General features: G+C 33.5%; 2 protein-coding genes and 1 long non-coding RNA gene across 3 annotated transcripts; 2 read left to right on the top strand and 1 right to left on the bottom strand.

The window, feature by feature from the left end:
• The first annotated feature begins 5379 nt into the window (after positions 1-5379).
• Positions 5380-8056, top strand: LOC130636633 (mannose-P-dolichol utilization defect 1 protein-like). Its single transcript, XM_057446417.1, has 5 exons — positions 5380-5532; positions 5618-5683; positions 6484-6616; positions 6702-6906; positions 7167-8056. The coding sequence occupies exons 1-5, from the start codon at positions 5433-5435 to the stop codon at positions 7401-7403; spliced, it is 741 nt and encodes a 246-aa protein (XP_057302400.1). The 5' UTR covers positions 5380-5432; the 3' UTR covers positions 7404-8056.
• A 980-nt stretch (positions 8057-9036) lies between these two features.
• Positions 9037-21549, bottom strand: LOC130636631 (retinal homeobox protein Rax-like). The gene is made up of 4 exons (XM_057446415.1): positions 21338-21549; positions 19575-19816; positions 11284-11546; positions 9037-10661 (listed from the first exon to the last, which is right to left on the bottom strand). The coding sequence occupies exons 1-4, from the start codon at positions 21382-21384 to the stop codon at positions 10251-10253; spliced, it is 963 nt and encodes a 320-aa protein (XP_057302398.1). The 5' UTR covers positions 21385-21549; the 3' UTR covers positions 9037-10250.
• On the top strand, positions 13383-14077 carry LOC130636632 (uncharacterized). The gene is made up of 2 exons (XR_008982279.1): positions 13383-13671; positions 13904-14077. It is a non-coding gene; the product is annotated as an uncharacterized LOC130636632 (long non-coding RNA).
• Positions 21550-22427: the final 878 nt, after the last annotated feature.

The raw sequence follows: 22427 nt of genomic DNA, 5'->3' as shown, positions 1-22427 counted from the left end.
TGTGGATACACCTATGCACTTTTAGTTGACGGTTTTGTTTTCTTTGTTAAGACCTGCAACTTTGCTCCCCGCCCCTCATCTGCTAATAAATTAAAAGTAATGCTAACGAGCCATAACGAAGGGGCCATTTTTGACCGCCTCCCCCCTTGTCGCTCAAATTCGCTTTAGGCATAGTTCCTCTGAATGCACTTTAGAGGAAGAGTCCTCTCTACAAAAATAAAAAAGTGACATCCCTGTGAGGGTTTGTTTGCATTTCCAATTAATACCTAAAGCTTAATAAATTTATTATTGCATAACCAATCAATTAAACAGGAAAGTAGAAGACAAATTCATTTTCACAAAAACGAGCGTACCGAAAATAAGTAGACCTCCTCCCCTTGTTCTTTCAAAATCGTTCCCCGCCTTTGGGACATATATTTCAAATGCCCCATAAATAAGATTTTCAGAAAGGCTGATAATAACCCGCGTAAATTCCTTTTTCTTAAAAAATAACCATCTGTGAAAATGTATGTGTTTATTTTCACAACATACCTCGACACACGTGATATTTGAGCAGAGGTTACATGCAGTTTCCCGCGTGTTAATATTTTGATCCAAGGAATATAGTAAGTCTCACGAGCAAGACCGTTAAATATAAAGTAATTTTAAAGGAAAAAGCGGACGATGCGCGATCCATTTCTTCGATTGATTAAATTCGACAAATTTGATCATGTGGTTTTCCTATGTTATGGGTATATATTTCCTGGGTATTTTATTTGAGGTGAATTAAGACCTTTAAATTTGAGGAGTTATGAGGAGGCGTGGGAACCCTGCATGGGTATTTTATTTAGGAGTCAAGAAGCTTAATGAAAACCACTACACTATCTAAGCTTGGCGTAATCGCGCCTTTAGTGTTGTGGTTGTTTTTTTAAAGCTAAAACAATAGCGTTTCACCGTACAGCTTATAACGCAAAGTTTAAGTTTTTAATTTGTTTCTCCAGTAAGTCTGACTGTGTGTTTAGCACAAGCATATCCCATCCGGTCTCATTTCAAATTTTCACTTGCTCATAAAAAAGCATATATGATCGAGTGCAATTTTTGATACAGTTTCGAAGAAACTGATTGCGGTGGACATTTCTTTGGACAATTCTAAATTTTTTTGAGATCTCGAATTCAACTTTTGCGAGTTCTAGCGGACTATTTTCGCGCAGTTAGGTTTATGCACGATTTCACGTAATTTGTTACGCATGAAAATTACTGGAAGATTTAATATTTTTTCGTTGTGAAAATAAAATACTCACAACAAAAACACAAAAAAAACAAAGCAATAAAATTTGTTTTCATCAAACACAATGTTGTGAGAAAGAGTCCTCCGCTTTTTTAAGACACTTAACAAGCCCTGGGAGACAATGCAGTTTGTAGTACATAAACCAGAATTAATCAAAGAAGCTCTTAAAAGTTATTGATTCTAAAGTAAGTGATACAGACAGTAACTGACAGCTGGAAAGTTCATTTTTTTTAAATAAGCCAGATGTATCAAAAAATTACAATAAACTTCCTTTAATCAGCATATCCAAACTGTTCTTTTGTTGACAGCCTTAACAACATTTCAACAACTGAATCAGCAAGTCCTACAATGGTGCAACTATAAATCACTGAAATACTTCTATACAATTCCAGTATATATTTATTAAGTTGGTGCAGTTGGTGGAGTTGGTGGTTCTGGTGGCCTAAAAATACAAATTTTATTATACTCCTGCAAGATATAATAATTTTCTGTAAAGACACTTTTTCTTGATAAAAGAACTGCAAGAAATCAAAAAGCAGATTATATACCTAAATCTTGAAGCAATTTTATTTGGGAATCGAAATAAACTTTTCATGAAGTTTGCTCTATTTCGTAACTTGTCTTTATTGGTTGTCCTACTGTGATTAAATTCTATAAATCGTCGATATACCCTTGGAAATCCATATGTCTAAATAAAAAGCAGGGGATTAGTTTTACCAGAGTTTAGAAATTATTTTTTAATGGAGAACTAAATTTGGTATTCTAATGTAAACTGTTTCATAGGATGTGCTTTTATTTTCCATACCTTATTCAGGGAAATTAGTTTCCATAAAAATTTTCACCTTACTTAATTCTTAATGTGCTTTTTAAAATAACTGTTAAAAAATGACTACAATTTGACAGGGCTAAATGATGACCCTGATTATGAGAGTTTTTAAGGAATACATGCAAATCTTTTTAAGCTATATATGTGAAACTTTTCCAAACTTCTGTTACAGTTTTTTTGATTTGACAACACAGGGAGTGAGTCCTGTTAACTTCTTCTCTTTTCTAGCTAGCTAACTGGCTGGAAGTGCTGGTTGTATAAATTTAGAAATAAAAAAGTATTTCGGACTTACCCTCCCAATAGCATAAACTGTAGCTTTTTTACCAAAGGATAGGGCAATTAAGGCGAGTATTTTCTCCATTGTAAATAAGACATTCAATGTGTTAAAACTTAAACGCAATGAAGCAATGCAGCATGCATTTTTTGGAAGTAGCCATCTTGTTGCAGCAGATAAACATACTCTCCCCCTTTGTACAGTGAAAAACCGGGGAAGAGCTCAAACTAACTTTGCACACTCAGCATTTTTTAATTAGGGTTGACGGTAGTTGACGGTGAACGTGGCCTGGATTATTTTATTGTCTGGTTGCTACACAATGTTTATTGCCATATAGCTAACTAAATATGTTGGGTAGATTCCTTCAGAAAGGCTGAACAAATGCTGAGCTAGTTAAAACTGAGTCTCATACTCTGGAACTATATTTTTATGATCCCTCGCACGGTTACTGGATTATCAATGATAGTGACTTGTTTATCCCAAAGTGTGGGGTGTGTGGCATATAGCTAGAAGATAGATAGATAGATGTGCATATTTTACATGGCTAGCCTCACCAATATCAAGGGATATACCCTGTCTATTATTTCAAGGAGGGACCATGGCTTAGATGGAGAGTCCTAGAGTATTTAATGCTTATTTGCCCACCGTCTAACCATTGAAAATATAATTGGTTAGCGTCGTTTCTAATAACAAAAGTGAGTCGGTTGGTCGGTCGGATAAAAATATTATATTTCGCAGACATGTTTTGTTATTCGTTTTAAATGTACGCCAGCTGTGTTTTTAGCTTCCATTTCAAGTTTGATTATTGTCAGTCAATGTTATTTCCATGGTTTTCGCTTGTATGGCATATAAATGCAAAGCAGGAAAGTATAGCACTTAGTAGCGCAGCGCAGTGCCCTATCGAAATAACATTCGGACGTAACAACCGTAATTCGGAGGACCGCTGAAAAGGTAAATGGTGGATTTTGTTGCGTGTTGAAGATTGTTCGTGGATTGTTTGGTTTCTTTTTTACAAATTTGCTGACTCCCCGACTCGGCTTTCGCCCTTCAAAGTGAGTCGGTCGGGTGATGCTAACCAATTATATTTGTGAGGGTGGCCCTACGCAGACCCAATTAAGGCCCGTGCTCTACTAGACAACTCCCAGCAACATCCAAGGACCCACACATGGAGCCATCTCCCCAATTTCCCTCACATGGCTTGTGTTAACCCGGGGCTATGGTAACATTCACTCGCCCATGTTGAATCGCCGTCAAGAGGAAACAAACCCCTGTTTCCCGCACAGAGTACAAGAACTATAGCCACTAATCTATGGCGCCATTAGATCAGAAGACAGAAATATGTTATTTCTACACAGTGCTACACAGTCCATAATTTAAAAGGCATCCCTCCATTGCATTATTTTTCGGAATGGTGACTCGTAGCACTGGTGGTGGTGGTACACACTTTTTACCCAAAATAACCAAATCCAACAGGTTTAAAGTAAAAGTTTTTAGGTTTTTGTTACTTTTTCAGTCTGATGAAAGATAGTGGCATGAATAGATGTGTGTAACGTGTTTTCACTACTCGTGTTTCTTGCTTGTATTTTTATGGTTTTTAACTGTGGTATTTTGTATGGCTGTAGAAAACAAACTTCAGACAGAATCAAACTTTTCCATATGTGTTACATGTGGAAATGTTTTACATCTCCCATGCTGATAAACTTGATGGGAATTTAGAAAATTTTTATTGCAGTGAGTGTTCTCAGCCAGAAAAAGCAAAAAAATTGTCAATTCTTTTGCCCGTCCGATGTCTTTTTTTGCAGTAAAGAGAGGTTTGAAGATCTTACACCAAAACATTAATGGAATCTAGGAAAAGTTGGATTCTATCAAAACATTTATGTTTGACACAAAAAACTGTTTTCATGTTGTACTGTAAGTTTCTCAAAGACACACACAAACAACAGTGTTATGAATGCAGAACTTGCGTTGCCGGTGTACATTATTGAAAGAAAAGATAGTGTTTCTGGCAGAAGCTAATTGAAAACCTTATCCCTCAAAAAACATTTTCCTTCCAAAAACATTAAAGTGTGTGATTTTTGAAAAAAACAACAAAGAAGGTCTAAAAATGAAAATAATGCACCAATATTTTCAAAACCACTGGCTATTCATACATGACCTAACTTTGATATTTTTTACATATCACTAACATACAACAAATATATTTTCTAATGTTGCTAAAAATTTTTTTGATTTTTGATCTATTATGCACTAACAAGACTTTAGGTTGAGTTTGGATAGGTTAATTTTGAAAAGTTCTTTTTCAAAGTATATTTTTGCTTATTGGTCATTCTTTAAAGATTTTTGGCTATAGTGAAAATACAAGGAAACGTAGTAATAAACGTTATTGTTAAGAGAAAACATGTCTGTGGGAAATGAGGCAAAGTTACATTAGGTAGTATTTTATATGCAACCTTCATAACAGTTAGGCCCTGAGAGATATGTTAAAAATAGCGATTCGCGAAAGTTTATTCTCACTGTTTTATACTCTGTAATTTTTTTGTTCGGTAAAGATAAATTTTATATCATTTTGTTTAATACTCATTAAAAATCTATTTGAATCTATTCAAAGTCATGTTTTTTTACCATTTTGGGCTTTTATTGGTAACTTTGCACGCTATTCCTCAAACAAAAAGATTTCCTTGTACAAATAATAATCAACACCTATGCGAAAGTCAAATCTTGCCAAAAAAATTTCGCAAAAGTTATTTTCTTTGATTTCACAATATTTTGCTGTGTTTTCTGTGGTGTATTGTTACCAATCACCAAAACTAAAGGCTGCTCAAATACACCTTAGTTGGCTGACTTGTTAACTAGATTCTATACCATTTCTTTTGCATTCCATGCTCTGAGCCTGTCTTGATCTTTTGTTACTAATCCAGAAAACCATGCAAAAAGGTTTCATCCTGGATGGAAAACAATGAAGCCCTAAAATTGAGATACACAAAAGTTTATATTCTTCTCTAAAGATATACTTTTTTCTTCTTTTTACATTTTTTAATTTCGATTTAGAATTAGAAAATCTTAAGATGGCAACACAGATTGTTTACTTCTTTACTCCATTGGTGTTGTTGTTTATGTCTGAAAAATGTCATGATGAATTTTTCATCAAGTTTAATTTTTTTGATGGTAAGTTTATTTTTTTAACTGTATGATATAACTAACACTGCATCACATAAATTTATTTCATCTTTGGTTGTTGTTTTTGTTTTAGTTCCTTGTTTAAAGATGACGCTCAGCAAAGGTTTGGGTTATGGCATCATACTTGGTGCTATTTTAGGTAAAGTAGTAGTTCATCAGTTTGTTTTATCTCAGGCTGTATCAGCATTGTTCAATGTTCTTTTACTTCTAAAGCTGTAACGTAAAAGCTCTCTTAAAAATAAAAATAAAATAAAAAATCTTTTTTATTTGTTCGAATAAATATTTATACTTTTGTTGAAAGTTGAATTATAATTAAAAAGCAGAACAGAAGCATTTTAGGTTGATAAACATGTTGAAAAGTTACAATAGGATTTATAAAGTTTTTTTGTCTTGAACATTTTCTTTTAAGTGACAAATTTCAGCTTGCAAACATTCTGAACTACACTGCCTCGACATCAAATAAAGTTTTAATTTCAAATTTGCTTTAAATATTATAAGTTTAGGTTTAGATGTGTGGACTGTGTATATGAATTATCAATATCAAAACTAGGCTTTTGTCCTTATTTTGAATTACATATATATATACATCCATATCGCTTTTTTTGTGGACTAAATCATCTTTTTTAAATCAAAATGATCAAAATTTAAGAATATTCAAATACAAAACCTTTAAAATGTTGTATATTATTATTCTTACTTTTGTGGCTTTTAAATATTTTAAAGCCAATTTAAATTCATCAGATTCCATAAAAAGCAGTAAATATTTTTTTCTTGAAAGAAAAGAATGTTGCATTTTTTATAAATCTGCATTCAAAAAGTATTTTTTGTCAAAATTGTGGCATATTTTTTGCTGAATAGGCAGAAAATATTTTATCCTATTTTACCCACAAATTTACCCTTTGTCTTTTTTAATCTTGATAATCGACATTGCTCGTTTAGTGAAAATCCCGCAAATTATTAAACTTGTTCAAGCTAAAAGTGGCGTCGGAGTTAGTGTTTTATCCCTGTTTGCGGAAATGACTGCCATTATGTTTGGAGTGGCTTACGCTGTCAAGCAAAAATTTCCGTTCAGGTAAGAATACTGTAGTGCTTTATTTTTGTGTGCTTTTTGGAGGGTTGATTGTAGGAAAATATTATTTGTTACTATATTTCTTTAGTTCATGGGGTGAATCTCTGTTTATTGGCATTCAAGACTTGATCCTTATGATTCTGATATTCTTTTATGCAAGAAATTACATAGCTATTGTGTTATTTCCACCTGTTTATATTGGTGTTTCAACTCTTCTGTCGTCATCATTCACACCTGACGAAATTGTAACTAAGCTTCAAAATTTTACAGTATTTATCGTAGCAGCTAGCAGAGTAAGACAGTTTAGTTTGTGTTTGTTTCAGCTCTGAGGTTTGGATATTTGTTTCAGGAATTTTTAATGTTTGAACTTTTTTAAAGGTTTATAGTTTAGTAAACTGATTGGTAAATGAATAAGACCTTTCTCAAGACTACGAGGAGGCCACACCCACTTTTTTAACAAAAAGCATTAAAACTTCCTTCAGTCTTCGAAAACCTACTTCTTTTCATATATAACAGGCTGTAAATAGTTACTGAATGTTTTTTAACTTCTTAGTTCTTGCAAATTTGGACCAATTTTTCAAATGGTCATACCGGTCAGTTATCTTTGATAACACAAGTCCTCTTGGCGGCTGGAAGTTTGGCACGCGTTTTCACTTCAGTTCAAGAGACTGGGGACGTGTTTATGATTTCTCAATTTGCTGTTACTTGCTTATTGAATTGTGTCATCCTTGCTCAGATCTTCTACTACTGGGATGTTGCTGTAGACAGGAAGAAGAAAAAAGCTGAATAGAATGAAGACGATTAATTTTGTTGTTCTATACAATTTTGTGTGATTTAGTTTTTTTGTTCGGTATGTGCGGGTGCACTTTGTTAAGCAGAAAAAAAGACTCATTGCACTTATGTGGACTGTAAGCTAATCCCCACCCTTTACTTAGGTTCTGAAACTTTAACAGTTGTGTCGTGTACCTGTCGTGAAGTTATTCGTCTACCTTCCTGTGCCATAATAAAGCCTTATTTGTAACTGATCAAGGGTTTAATTATTTGTGTATTTAAAGTTATAAAGTTTTACAATTAGTTAGAGCTAAACCGGGAAAGCTTGTAAAAAGACTCGTGCTAAATATTGACTTAATTACCAAGTCGTTGACTTTGAATTTATTACAAGGTGACTGTTTCGTCAAACTATTTTGCAAAGTTAGAAAAAGTCACGGAAATTGTGATAGCATGATTAACAGAAATTCAAAAATTGTTTGAAACATTTTTATATGCCATCCAAAGTCGTGCCTTGCTTTTATCTTTAAGTTGCCTGCAAGCCGTTGTCGTTTATTTGGGCTATCACGGTGCCTATATGTTTGAAATTAAGACAGTACGTGTTGTATATTTATCCATTTTTGTTAAAGTTAGGAATTTGAAATTTAATAATTTAGAAATAAAAATAAATACCAACTCGTTCATCTATTATTTCGCAAATGAATATGCAAGTAATTAAAGAAATTGTGATTTTAAAACTCTCATAAGATTTCACCATCACCCAGATTTACCAAAATATCTCATGAAATCTTGTACCTTGATTTAGCCGCCTACTATGCAGCGTGACAACACGATTTTGATTTAGCATAATTTTTGAGTTGCATTCAAGTTACATTATTTATCATGAATGTTATGGCAATCGCTCGTTTGATTTAAATTTCACAACGGAGAAATATTTTGAGAAGAAAAATTAAGGCAAGAGAAAGCATTCGCATAGCAAGAATGCAAATATAAATTTACAATAACTTTTTGCGCGTACAAAATTGGAGCATCCGCGCAAAAACAAGAAAAGTTGCCGGCTAATAATATCTAAACTAAATTCGTTAGTTCGCTAAAATCATTTTTTCAACTGATTGAAAAAATTACCTTTACCTTTCTTGCCTGAAAGTAAAGCGTGCGAATTTAGGGGGAAAAACAAAAAAAAAACTACCTGGAGGTGGTACAGTAAAATCTTTCTATAGCGAACACAAAAATTCTGCTTCAGAGAATTTGAGCATTAAATTTTCCAAATTGAGTATAGATTTGTTTTGTGTTTTGCAGACCACACACGCCCTTCCTAATGTGAAACAGCCGAAGTGTTTCAATCTATTGTCAAAATTATGGAAAAGAAGTCAACGAATAAAAGCAATGCTACTTTTCGCTTTGTTTTAATATTTACACAACACCAAGGTTGCACGTGTTTAAGGAGTTCAGCTTTATAGAGAAAACTGCTTCAGAAAGGTTGCGACTAGGCTGTGTCTGGAAATTCGTCTGTCTTATGGAGGTATAACCGCTTTAGAGAGTTTCCGCCATATTACGCATTCTTTTATTCCCCAATAGCAAAAAGTTTAATTCTTTTAAACTTTAATTCTGCAGCCTTGTAAGTAATTATTATCAACAAAGAAAAAATGATTGAGTGACAATGCATAACAAAAATTTATTGAACTTCAAACAAAATAATATATAACAGATAGATATATGCACAAAAGAGTAACAAAAGTACGAAATAAATATATAAATAGCTACGTTAGTAAAATTTTCAACCACAAAAAAAATTTGTTCAAAACAACAAAATATACACGCTTGCCAACTCTCATATATCCATAAAAATAAGACAAAAATAATATATAACATATACAAGCATTTAAAATTTAAAGGTTGAATTCCTTGTTCTTTATCTTGAACTTTCTTACCCAACACGAGTTGTTTATTCCAAGTTAACGAAAAACGGAATTCAATTAACGCTGTTTTTGAGTGTTGAAGCATTCGCGGGGAATAAAGTCGCGAAATTTAGGGTAATAAACCTTCGAGAAACTGTGTACCAAAATGTAACAAAAAAAATTTTTTCTTGATTTAAAATTATTCAAAACATAAACTTTCGCTAAAAAATCCAACGATCGCGAAATTTACGATATAACTCTTATAATAATTATAAAATATGAAAACTTTTAAAAATGTTTATGTATTAATTTTAGTAAGAAAACGTTAATAACAAAAAATAAAAATATCACAATTGAAATTAAAGAACTTAAAGTAAAAATTAAATAAATTAAAATCACATGATTGATACTGCAGCAAAAAAAAGCATTATTTTCTTTTTATTATTACACTTAACTAAAAGCATCTTTACATCGTAGTTCCGACTCCCTATTTTGTTTATTTGAATTTCAAAAGATTTCATTGAAGCGACAGAAAAGTACTGGGAACAAGTTAACCATAAGATATCCACTAAACCGTTTTTAAGACAACCATCGTTTAAGAAGTGAGATTTCTGTTCACATGTATTCGTCTTCTGTTAACAACCGACTTCGAACTTTCGATATGACTGTCTTGCGGTTTCTCCTGCCTTAGAAATGGTTTAGTAGAAATTGGATTGTCGCTGAAACAAATGAGTTCGGAAATGAAAAGCTCGAAAGATATATGTTTGATTTTCCGACGTTTAAAATAACATAATTTCTGTCTTGTATATACATAATTACATTACTACAACATAAATTCTGTTTATAAAATCACATTTTCGGGTTACCGTTACCGTATACAAAAAATTAGCGGGTTACTGTGTGTTCTATATATCGCACCAGTTAGCTTTATTTCTTTAATAATCGTCATGAGTTCATCTCTTCTCTTTGTTTTACGCTGTTTGGCCATGCATTGTCCACCATGCCGACGGGTCTTTTTCTAGTATTCTGTACGAGCCTGACATGTTAGCTATACTCCTGTTATCATAACAGTTCATACTACGCGGCATGCAACGCATTGCATTATCGTACCAAGTTGGCATAGTAGGTTTGGATAATGGTAACATTTGTTGCACACGATTTAACTTTTCAGTTTGAATGTTATTTGGATGAGCGAGCCCTTTCAGAAACAGGTTCGTATACATGTTATGATATTGAGGCGCGGGTGGTGAGTAATTTAAACTTGGCGGTGTGTTTTTTAAAAATGACGTCATCTGTGTTTGATAAGGTGGGGATGAAGGACTGGACTGCGTGCTGGACTTGTTTCTCTTGCGCCATTTTGCTCTTCTGTTTTGAAACCACACCTAAAATTAAGAGTTTCATTTAGAAAGATGGTTAGATAACCCTTAGCACTATGAAAATGTTCAGTAATTTTTACAGGGGCATTAGTTTTATACTCTCTGTGGGTGACAAAAATTGACTGGCGTGTTACTCGTTTATACTGAAAAAAAAACATTTAATTAAACATGAACACTTAACTTGATGAAAAGCTAATAACCTTTTAATAAACTTTTGTCAATAATCCTGATAGATGTGAAATGATGTTGCAGCAAGGATGAAAACCGGCGTGACGCCTATTACGTGATCACCCAATTTGAGATATCAAAATAGAGGCTTATATAAAAGAGAATTCGATTTCCTAGCCGACAGTTACCCACTTTGTCAACGTCGCTAAACATCGCGCTCAATGACGAAAGATTTATTCGTGAGAAACAATGGATATGCTGTCCAAGGATTAACATTCTCTACGGCCTGCTATATAGTCCAAAGGAAAACTTTTTTAAAAGCGAGTAGCCATTTTAACAACATTAAATATTTGAAAACAACTTAGCTCCTAGGGCTTTTTGCCCTGCTGACGAGCTCTACCGCTGCCCGTAGAACTGGTCAAAGAACAAACTTTCAGACAAAGTTGATAGTATCGCTTACTTGTATCCTCGCTTCAGTTAAATTCAACTTCAGTGCCATCTCTTCACGTAGAAAGATATCAGGGTAGTGTGTACGGTTGAACACCCTCTCCAATTCGTCTAATTGGTACGTCGTGAACGTCGTTCTATATCTTCGCTTCTTAGACGGAACGCCGGATGGATGATTCCTATATGTGTCTAACAATGTCGCACTGACAGTGTCGTCCGTCATGAGACTGTCTTGGTCGGTTGTCGGACTGTCAATATTGTCATGATCGCAATCGTCTGAGGAAGAAAAGACAAAGCAATGCTAAAAATGGCGTGCTAAATTATTTGTGGGTGTGTGGAAAAGTACCTAGTGTAAGTTTCTACATTGTGCGTAAAGTTTTTTTTTATTTTTCAACATGCTCGATGTAAACTTAGACAGCTAAATTTGCTACATGCAACTTTGCTTTGCCAACCTGTTTTTTAGAATAAGAACGATGTGACAGTACTTGTATATGTTAGTTTTGTCAGTGCATTAGTAGTATGTGTACAAAATATAAATGTACACACTAATATATATGTACAAAGTATACGTGTAAGTAGTATATATGTAAGCAGTTTATATATACATAGTATATGTGTATACATCATATATGTACAAGAAATTACGTAACAGTATATATGTAAGTGGTATATATGTTAGCAGTATATATGTACACAGTATATGTATACACAGATCTGTTTGCATCATATATGTACAAGAGATATACGTAACAGTATATATGTAAGCGGTATATATGTACACAGTATATATGAACAGTGTATATGAACTTTATATATGCAGACATGTTACGATACTCTAAAAAGAAAAACAAGTAGTTAATACAGTTAAACCTGAAAATAATGTACGAATCCTCACTGGGATAAAAATTTTGATCTTCGACATATTATTAGCATGATTAGGATGGTAATGTAGAAGGATAAGTCCGACAACACGAGTTCTTGTTTACAAGTTATTCGTTCAATTTTGATGTTTTCAATTTGCAGTTGATGATTTTAATTCCTACCGACTATCAGTAAACATAGCAAGACAGAGTCAATCGGTGTCCTATCTTTCATTATATTGGCAACTGTACATTGTATTCAGAACATGTTTGAAGTATTTTTTTATTGAAAGTAGTGAAGACCTAATTACTGGTTGCTGGTCTGACAACGATTGGTGAAAAGTCTTGTACTTGTTGTTTTGAAAGAGTTTGAGGTTAAAAGAGTTAAGTGTTTTTATCGAAGGAGAAAAAACGAAACGAGAACAAAAGATGAAGAGAAAGAGGGTTCAATACTCTTTGTAGCGGTATTTGTTAATATGGTTACTTATATGGGAAATCAACAGAGTGGTAATTAGCTCTTAAACTTAACTGTTTAGTTACGATTTCTGTGGGTAAATGATCAACTATTTGGTTGTTTCTTTGGACTTATTTGCTGGCCTGTTGAATTTGATAGATTTTGTTTTGTTGCTTGGTTTTGATTGGTGAATTAGTTTGCTGGTAGCTTAGTTTGTGGATAATTTTTTAGTCAGTAAGTTGGTCGGTCGGTCAGTATATCATATTGTTGATTGGTTGGATTTTTGGGGCATTTGATAATTGATCAGTTGGTTAGACTTTAAGTTGTTGGCTGGTTATTGAATTGCTTAGCTTCGCTTATTAGTTGGTTTCCCGGTTAATTGGTTAGTTGGTTGATTGATCAGATGATTTGCGGATTGTTTGGTTTGTCGGTTATGCTGTTGTTAAGTTGGTCGGTTGTTTGATTTGTTGTTCAGTTGATTGGTTGATAGGTTAGTGAAGTAATTGGTTGCTTGATTGGTTAGTTGGTTAACTTAGTGATTTGTTGGTTGTTCGGTTAGTTGAGTGTTGTTGCTTGGTTGGTTAGTTGGTTGGTTGAGCGAGTGATTCATTGGTTAATTTATCGGTTAGTTGTAGTTGCTAGATTGATTGCCTTGTTTATTGTTACATTGTTTTATTGGTCCGTTAATAGGTTGGTCAGCTTATTCGACGGTTAGTTAGTTGGTTAAGTAAATAATTGGTTAATTATTCTTTTGTTGGTAGATTGACAGGTTGGTTAATTTGTTGGTTGTGTGGTGGGTTGGTTTTTTAGTTGAGTGGTTGGTTGATTGATTGGTTTCTTGGTTGACAGTTTGGATGGCTGTTTATTTAGTTGGTTGGGTAGTTTGTTGGTTGACAGGTTGACTGTTTGTTTGATTAGTTGGCTGAGTAGCTAGTTGAGTAGTTGGTGAATAATTAGTTGGTTCACAGGTTGGTTGTTTGATTAGTTGGCCAGGTAGTTGTTTAATTAATTGGTCAGGTGGTTGTTCAGTTGATTTTTTTGCTGGTTTGTTGGTTGGTTTGTTGGTTGGTTAGTTTTTGGTTGGCAGGTTGGTTGGTCGTTAGATTAGTTGGTTGGGCAGTTGGTTGAGTAGTTTGTTGGTTGGTTGACAGGTTTGTTGACAGGTTGGTTGACAGGTTGGTTGACAGGTTGGTTGGTTAGTTAGTTTGCTGGTCGGTTGGTTGACAGGTTGGTTAGTTGTTTGATTAGTTGGTTAGTTAGTTAGTTAAGTAGTTGGTTGGTTGAGTAGTTGGTTGGTTGATTTGCTGGTTGGTTGACAGGTTGGTTAATTGGTTTGCTGGTTGGTTGACGGGTTGAGTGATTAGTTGGTTTGGTTTGTTGGTTAGTTGACACGTTGGTTGGTTGGTTTGCTGGTTAGTTAACAAGTTGGTTGGTTAGTTGATTAGTTAGTAGGGTAGTTTATTTATTAGTCAGTTGATTGATACCTGTTTAATTTTTTCGTTGGTTAATTGCACTTCAAGTCTATTCTGGTGGTGGTCGATTTGTTGAGTAAGTAATTGATTGGTTCTTCAGTCAGTTGTTACTTATTTTTTGTTTAGTAGATAGATTTTTTTGGTACTTTTTTTCTTTTTTTATAAATCGGTTGGTCAGATTGGTCGGTCAGATTGATTGGTCGATAATCAACCAACTAGTGTTTCTGGCTAATTGGTCGATTTCTGCTCAGTTTTTTTTTTGTTTCTCTATTGACTTGGTCGGTTATTCAGTTTGTTTGTTTGCTTTGTAGATTTGTTGGTGGATATTTCTTTGTTTTTTTTTATTATTTCGTTGATTGGCTGCTTGTTTATTTGGTCGGTTAGTTGGTTTGTGTTTGTTGCTGACATTAAATTATTTATTTAGTTTCTTTCGTGGTTAAGCCGTTGGTTCAGTTTTCATTGTTGTTTGCTAGTAGTGCTTAAGTCGCTCAGATGATATGTCGGTCAGTTGATTGATTTGGTTGATTTGTTAGGTATTCTCCTGTTTGTTTATTTGTTTAGTTTTGTGGTTAAATGATTGGTTAGTTGGTTAGTGTTTTTGAGGTTGGTAGGTTGGGTGATTTAGTGGTTAGTTGGTTAGATGGTTGATTACTTCTTGTTGCGTTGGTGAACATGGCTGTTTAGTTGTTGATTGGTTAATTGGTTAATTTTTCGGTCTAAGTGATTTGTTTCGTCAGTTCGTTGAGTAATTTGTGGACTTGACAGTTGCTTATTTGGTTAGTTTGTTGGTTGGTTGGTCAATTATGTTTTGTTTGGTCAGTAGTTGAATGGTTTTTTGGATGCATAGTTGGTTAGTTTGTTGACTGTCGAGTTTGTTTGGCTGGTCGTTAGTCAGTACGCGATTGGTCCATTGGTTGATTGGTTGGTATTGTTTAGGAGGTAGATATGTTGATCAATTTGTTGGATTTTTGGTCGGTTACATAGTTGTTAGGGTTTCAGTTAGGTTTTGTTGGTTGCTTTGTTTGTTGATTAGCGTGTTGATTATGTTTTTGTTTCGTTACTTGATTTATTCTTTAGCTTGTTGGTTGTTTGGTCGGTAATTTGGTTTGCAGATTTGCTGACCTATTAGACGACCAGTTAATTCACTGATTGATTTTTTAATTGCTTTATTAGTTGGTTGATTTGTGTTGATAGTTTATGTGTTGGCTGTTTGGTTGATTTGTTGGTTAAGCTGATAGTTACTCGATGTTCGAATTAGGTGATATAGTGGTTGGTTAGTTAGTTAATCGATTACTTTTTGATTTGACAATATAATATTTGATGAAGTATTTGACTGGTTCCTTCTTTGTTTGTTTGGCTGTTTAATTATTTGACTGGTTTCTTCATTTGATTAATTGGTTAGTTGGCTGTTTTTTTGTCCACCGATCGATTGATCAACCGCTTCGTAATCCGTTGCTGGATAATTTTGTTAAAATATGACAACTTGGTTTGTTCGTTAATTGGTTGATTGGTTGGTTAGTTAATCGTTGGATAATTTGTTGTTTTGTGTTTGGATGACCAGCATGTTTTTGAGATAAATAATTGGTTGCCAAGTTAACTGATTGATCGGTTGTTTTGTTGTGATAGATCATCGATTAGAAATTTGGTTGTTTAATTTTAGTTGACTGACTAACAGATGGTTATCAAACTACTTGATTGGTAAGTATATCGTTTAACTCGGTTGGTTGTTCAGTTATTTTTGTTTTGGTTGGTTAAATATTTGGTCGGTTTTCTGGCAGAGTGTTTTGATTGACTGAATGGTTGATTGATCGATGGATTGATTGATTAATTGATTGATTGATTGATTGATTAATTGGTAGATCGATGGATTGATTGATTGATTGATCAATTGATTGATCGACGGATGATGGGTTGATGGATTTGGATAGATTGATTGATTGATTAATTAATTGAGTGATTGATTCATTGATCGATTGATTGATCGGCAGATAATGGATTGATGGATTTGGATAGATTGATTGATTAATCAATTGGGTGATCAATTGATTGATTGATTTATTGATTGATTAGTCGATTAATTGATTGATTGTTCGATCGATCGATTGATTGATCGATTGATTAATTGATCAATCGATTGTTGATTGATCGACGGATGATGGATTTAGATTGATTGATTGATCGACGGGTGATGGATTTTGATTGATTGATTAATTAATTGAGTGATTGATTGATTGGTCGATTGACTGATCGATCTACAGATGTTGGATTGGTGGATTTGGATTAATTGTTTAATTGGGTGATTGATTGATTGATCGACTGATTGATTGATCTACAGATGTTGGATTGGTGGATTTAGATTGATTGATTGATTAATTAATTGATTGGTTGAATGATTAATTGATTAATCGATCGATTGATTGGTTGAATGATTCATGGATTGATTGATTGATTTATTGATTGAATAATGGATTGATAGATCAATTGATTGATTAAATTTTTGCCTATTTTGTCCATTAGTTGATAGTTTGGTTGGTTATCTAGTTGATGCGTCTGTAAGGTTAAGCCATAGTTACCGTCAGTTCCGTATGTTCCGGTAATTAATTCCCCTCTTTAATTCTGTATCTTTTTTGTTCGGTTTGAATAAATGCTATTTTCTTTAATACATATTTTAATAGGTTTGTTTTGTCCTCTGTATTGTCAGTCGATCTGTCTTGTGTTTTTTCTTTATTATTTTGCCTTTAAATGTGCCTATGTAAAGGAGAGACTTTCTTTGGAAAATTATTTATCAGTAGTCGTTGGGTGGTGGACTAAATTGATGGTTAAGTTGATCCTTCTGAGGGGTAGAAATTCATACATTTTTTTTGAAGATTGTTATTGTAACAGCTGTTAATTTTTGAAGGAAAAACAGATCTACTGATAATTTAATTAGAAGAAATACTATTTAAAAGTCGTCGTCTATCTATCGATTTCCACGTGAGACATTGTTAACGTGATGCTATTAAAATTAGTACTGATAAATAAAACTGGTTTTAAGTTCTTTTTTTGTGCTTGTAGTTATTGGCTACCAAATTGCTCAGCAGAAGACAAGTTTCATGTGGCTCACCTTTAGGTGACATGCTTGAGGTTAACCTAGCTAGAGAAATCATTTTGTTAACGGTATTTTTGTATTAGAAATAATTATTTCTGGACCATATAGAGTGAAGAAAAGATTTTGTTTTCGTTTGAGGTGGTAAAAAAATCCTAAGTTGTCACATATTTGGTTGTCGAAAAGTGTTATCTCACAGTTTGCATTTAGATTCGTTTTGTATGGAAGGTTTGTCACCATCTTTGTGAAATAATCTAATGCGTGGCGTGTGGTCTTGTGGCTATGGAGTTCGCTTCGTAATCACAAGGTTCCTGGTTCGGTCAACAGTGTTTTGACCACAGCTACAAGTCAATCCATGCCATGTGAGGGACATTGGGTAAGCAATGCCGGTGTATACCTAATGTATACATTCAGATCGCAGGAACCATATTGATAACAGTGTTTCCAATACTGAAGTGGCTATATCCTGTGGTTGATTTTCGTGTCAGTTTAAAAGGTTGGTTATTGTGGTTGAACTTTGCGCATCAAAACTTTATGGAACATCAGTCGGTTGTGTATATTTTGGCTATTTCTGTTTCTGTTGGCGATGCGTTCTTTTGCACAGTAAATGGCATATCTTTACTTGAGTTATTATTGTAGTTAAAAAATGTAGTATTGGAAGTTATAAAGAGGAACAAGATTTAGTTTGTGTATTTGAAAGATTGAAAACGTCATAACAATTATAATAACTATGATATGTAGAAGTTGATCGGAGACTTATGTGTTAAGCTTTTGTTCTGTGCTGTGTTGTTGTTGAAAAAATGATTGGGTGGAAATTAGATAGGCATTAGGTGGTAATGGTAGTTACTAATTGCATTAAAGTTTGTGTTAACGTAAGGCGACGAGTTTAGTCTGCTAATTGTGTTACCTTAGGGTTAGACGGATAGTCTAATGGTAATAAACGACTGCAGTTTGAATTGGGTTAAATGACTTTTCAGTATTTGGCATCCAAACAATATAACTGATGGATATCTGTTGTTAGATTTGCAATTGACCTTTTTGAATTAATCGGCTATTCAATGCGATGTTTGGATCCTGATGGTTATTCTCCAGTGATTAATTGATGGTAATGGATGATAGGGACTTTTCGGAGTGTCAAGTTATACCAGTTTTGTCAAAAAACTAACTTATTCTGGCTTACCTGTTATTGTATTTTTAATTTACTTGGAGCAGTCGTAGAAGAAAATAATATTGCATGGTTGAAGTCAATTGTTTAAACTTTCGATATATTCATTTTTATTTAGATGGTTTCAGCTGGTATGTATGATTGCCAGTGTTTGTTCAAAATGCTGCTGTTTCTTTTCGTAAAGACTATTTTTCGGCAGGAACGGGTGTTAGGTAACGTTTCAAGCAGTAATTGTTGATACCATGATGTAGTACCTGATGGTTTGTAGTATTTAGGAGATAAAAGAAGGTTGTTGCCATTTAAGATTGCGCATTGTGAAGATAAAAAGTGGTGTCATGATGACGAGTCAGTTGTAAAAGGAGCAGTCAAGGTGAACATTAATTGATTACAATGAAAGGTGATTCCAGTTTCGGTTGTCTTTTTTGTTCAAGGAAGGTGCATTGACTGTTTTTTTGAAAGCAGATTGTTGTAGTTTTACTTACCGTAAAGCAAATTTGACATAATTTGTTGTAAGCTCACTGATGCTAAAATTGATTGTGGTAAAATTTGCGCAAGATTGCAGATTATGATTAATTTTTTAAACAATTGGTTGGACCAAAGTAAGACGCTACTGTAATGACTAGATGCTGCTTTGTATGGCGTTGTTAGGAAAAATTTGGGGATTTTCAGTTAAAGGAAATCGATTGGTGTAATATTGATTGTATAGAAAGTTGTGTAGTTTTATTGAATATATTGTGCGGTCTCTGCCTCTAAGATTTCTAGTTTAATTTCACACTTCTAAGATTGCTACATTGATGTTTTCGCTTTAAGCATCATAATAAAGAAAGTATATGAATATGGTCAGGTCATGTGGTTAGATATCATCTGAGATCATTGTTGACTTTCCTGAATTTTAGGTTTAAAAATGTCTTCCCTGTTAATGATAAAATATTAAAATACAGCTGGTTTAGGTTCATGCTTACTGTGTTAGGGTTTAAATGAAACGTGTGTGATATATATGCTGTAGCAACATTACAATGTTAACGAATGTAAAAACAAAACACACGTAATGTGTTAAAAAAGCGTATACGTTATACGTGATAGCCAAACATTAAATTTAAAAGATACGAAAAAAAAATATAAAACACTCTCTATACTTTTAGCTTTCTTCGCATTTATACATGGCTTCCTAACTGGGTCATATTAAGCGGGAATACAACCTGTATTCACATATGAATCACCTATTTTTCTGATCTGGATGAAGAATATTATTTAATAAAAAAACTTACCTTCTGATATGCTAGTATCTATTGGAGAAACGTCATTTGATGATAAAGAGGTGTTGTGTAATGTAGGAGATTCGTATGATGGAGATGCATCGTGGGATGACGGAGAAGTGCTCGGTGAACTTGATAATTCTAAGCTATCTTCCTCAAGACTTTCTTCATCAGATTTCATTGTTTCATCTTTTAATCCTAATATATCTTCTATGTTGTAGGGTGTGTGTTTCTTGCGATCCAAATTCATATTCCTATTGACGAAAGAAAAATCATTGGATAATAAAAAATGGTATTGTTAAACACAATATAAAACAAACAAATAAACAAACAAACAGACAAACAACACAAACAACTCAAAACGCCATCTACAGATACTAGTTGGTGCTTCAACCTACCTAAAAAGTTCCTTAAAACGAGGTTGATTGGAACAACCCAGTGCGTAGGAAGCAATTTTTACATTTTTTTGGAGAGGGGGGGGGGGGGGGATTAAATTTCTTATACCAAAAAATTTCCCTTTAAAAAACTGACTATGAATTTGTTTTGGTACTCGTGTCTCCGTTACTGTTTTTTTTGTCTGTTTTCTATATAAACATTCCCAATTTCTCTATACTCTCATTACTATTTCTTAAATTTTGCTACTGGAAATCCCTTATCCAAATGATGTGTCGTTAAAACACACTCCACTGTTGTTATTGAGTAACAGCAACCCAGCAAATTCGGTGCAACGAATGGGTATCAAACGGAAGAAGAAGGAAACAATGTTCTTACTCCCGGTTTCTATCGCACTGTGTCTGTCATGCTCCAATACTTTAAAGAAGAAAGTCGCACAGACAGAAAATCTTGTAATAAAAGCGGTTTGTCTCACGAGGTTTTGAACCTTTAAGTAGAAGTTTTTCGCTTCATTCTTTAACTCACAAAAGTTTCTTTCTTTTAAAAAGAATGGCAATTATTTCCTGGTCTTCAATCTGAGGTGTTTACGCAAACACAAAAAAATATGAAATAATAAGGGAAACAATTTATATATAAAAACTGTATTTTTAGATCATTCTTCAGTAACTCTGTTTTTTGTAGTTTTTTGTTTTCGTATGGACCATGGTGCATAATTTTCCATTAAAAAAACGTTTCCCCTCAAATTTTGTGCTGACATTCCTGAAAGTTTAGGCCAAGAATGCTCGATGTTTTGTAGTTGTGGTTGTTAAAAGTTTCTGCCCCAAGTAGGCTAATCACTTGAGGATAATTTTATGGAATGATTACTGGAATATTTACAAACAGAGCATTAAGATGGAAATTTTGTATTTCTTTTTTATTGGTTGGCAACCTCGAACTCAGGGCCTGTAATATGAAGATAGACTGTCAGAAACGCCAAAAACTTCAGTTTAAGATTGATTAGTAGAGATTTTGATGAAAAAGAAATACTGAAAGTGAGATGATTTTCTGTATAATTATCTTAACAACTTCGCTTCCAGATTCCTAAACATGCTGCCATCTAACATTTTATGTTTGATAATTAATTTTATTTAATGTACCCAAAAAACATTAAGGTGTTTTCTCTGATAATAAACTTGCACGAAAACAAAAAACTTGCTTTAGCGCAAACAAAATGTTGATCTCGCAAGTATGTCGTGCGCAATGTTTAAGATTTGAAGACTTTTTTGTTTTTGTATGCCGAAAAAACAACAAAAACATACATCCTTTTCACAGATACAACATTTCCACAATGTATGACAGGAATGCTAAGGCAAAAACAAATCAGATAAAAAACAAAGACTTACTGATCAAATGGAACTGTATCCGCCTTGTTTTCCACATATTCAAGCATATTTAATTGTGTATTTATTATTAAGTGTTATTTTTATTATACTATACTAAATAGTTCATATAATTATCAAAAAGTAGAACAATATATAGAAGAATTATTTAATAGGTTTTATCTATATATATCTTGCGCTGAAGCTGAGTTCGGTGTTTCTTCCATTTCGAACGCTTTTTGTTTAATGTTCGACCAGATGAAACCGATTTCTTCGTCGAATATTATATTACTTCACTGAACATGCATGAAGAAAGTTCGAAACTGTTTGTTTATGCATATAACACTGGTTGGAATTAATGACCCAGTTTATTAAATCGAAAATAACAAACAAATCTCTGGTTAAACAAGGTGTACAATTTTGAGACCAGGGGGTACACTTTTCGCTATCCATAACTTCCTTGTTCCGCAGTTCCACTGCAACTATATAACTCTTAGGAAATTCGAAAAAACATTATTTCGGATGCTTTAAATTTGCTATAGATCTCTTCTTTTTTTCTTTTTTTTAATAATGTTCGTGTATTTTCGAAGTTAGGGGATGTGGTCGGTCCTTTTAAATATGATATATTTTACTGAAAAACTACAGTGGGATAGATATTATTTTAATTCTTATAAGGCAAACCATTTAATTATTAGAAGATGTAATGCTCTTCTCACAGGGGGGCAATATATCATAGATAAGCACTAAAACCCTAAAAAAAATACACAATTACATATTTTACCCCCTGTTTTAAGTTTAAACAGTGTTAAAATGTTTACAACTGTCTTTAAAGCATTACTTGATAAAGGAGGCGAATAAATTATTGACCCACGTTGCGTTCGCCACTGGAGTTATCAAGGCGTATAACTTCGTGAATATAATATATTCGCAAGATGCGAAAAAACATCATAAAAGTGTTACAAAATTGAAAAAAACTATCCTAGGCAGGTTGGAGGCAAAAATTTGTTGAAATTTGTTGCAAGTTTGGTGCTAAACTTCAGAAAAGGCCGAAATTTTGGAAATAAAGCATACTCAAAATAACTTGAAAATTCATTGATGCTTAACATCAATTACA

Source organism: Hydractinia symbiolongicarpus, chromosome 3, assembly GCF_029227915.1.
Source record: "Hydractinia symbiolongicarpus strain clone_291-10 chromosome 3, HSymV2.1, whole genome shotgun sequence".
NCBI lineage: Eukaryota > Metazoa > Cnidaria > Hydrozoa > Anthoathecata > Hydractiniidae > Hydractinia > Hydractinia symbiolongicarpus.
This window is presented reverse-complemented; position numbering and strand designations above follow the sequence as displayed.

Excerpts from the sequence above, each read along its gene's own strand:
- LOC130636633 (XM_057446417.1), top strand. The coding sequence starts at position 5,433 with ATGGCAACACAGATTGTTTACTTCTTTACTCCATTGGTGTTGTTGTTT. Across the intron at positions 5,684-6,483 it reads CATACTTGGTGCTATTTTAG|TGAAAATCCCGCAAATTATT; the intron begins GTAAAGTAGTAG and ends TTGCTCGTTTAG. Across the intron at positions 6,617-6,701 it reads AAGCAAAAATTTCCGTTCAG|TTCATGGGGTGAATCTCTGT; the intron begins GTAAGAATACTG and ends ATATTTCTTTAG.
- LOC130636631 (XM_057446415.1), bottom strand. The coding sequence starts at position 21,384 with ATGCTTGAATATGTGGAAAACAAGGCGGATACAGTTCCATTTGATCA. Across the intron at positions 11,547-19,574 it reads AGATACTAGCATATCAGAAG|ACGATTGCGATCATGACAAT; the intron begins GTAAGTTTTTTT and ends TTTCTTCCTCAG. Across the intron at positions 10,662-11,283 it reads TAACTGAAGCGAGGATACAA|GTGTGGTTTCAAAACAGAAG; the intron begins GTAAGCGATACT and ends TCTTAATTTTAG.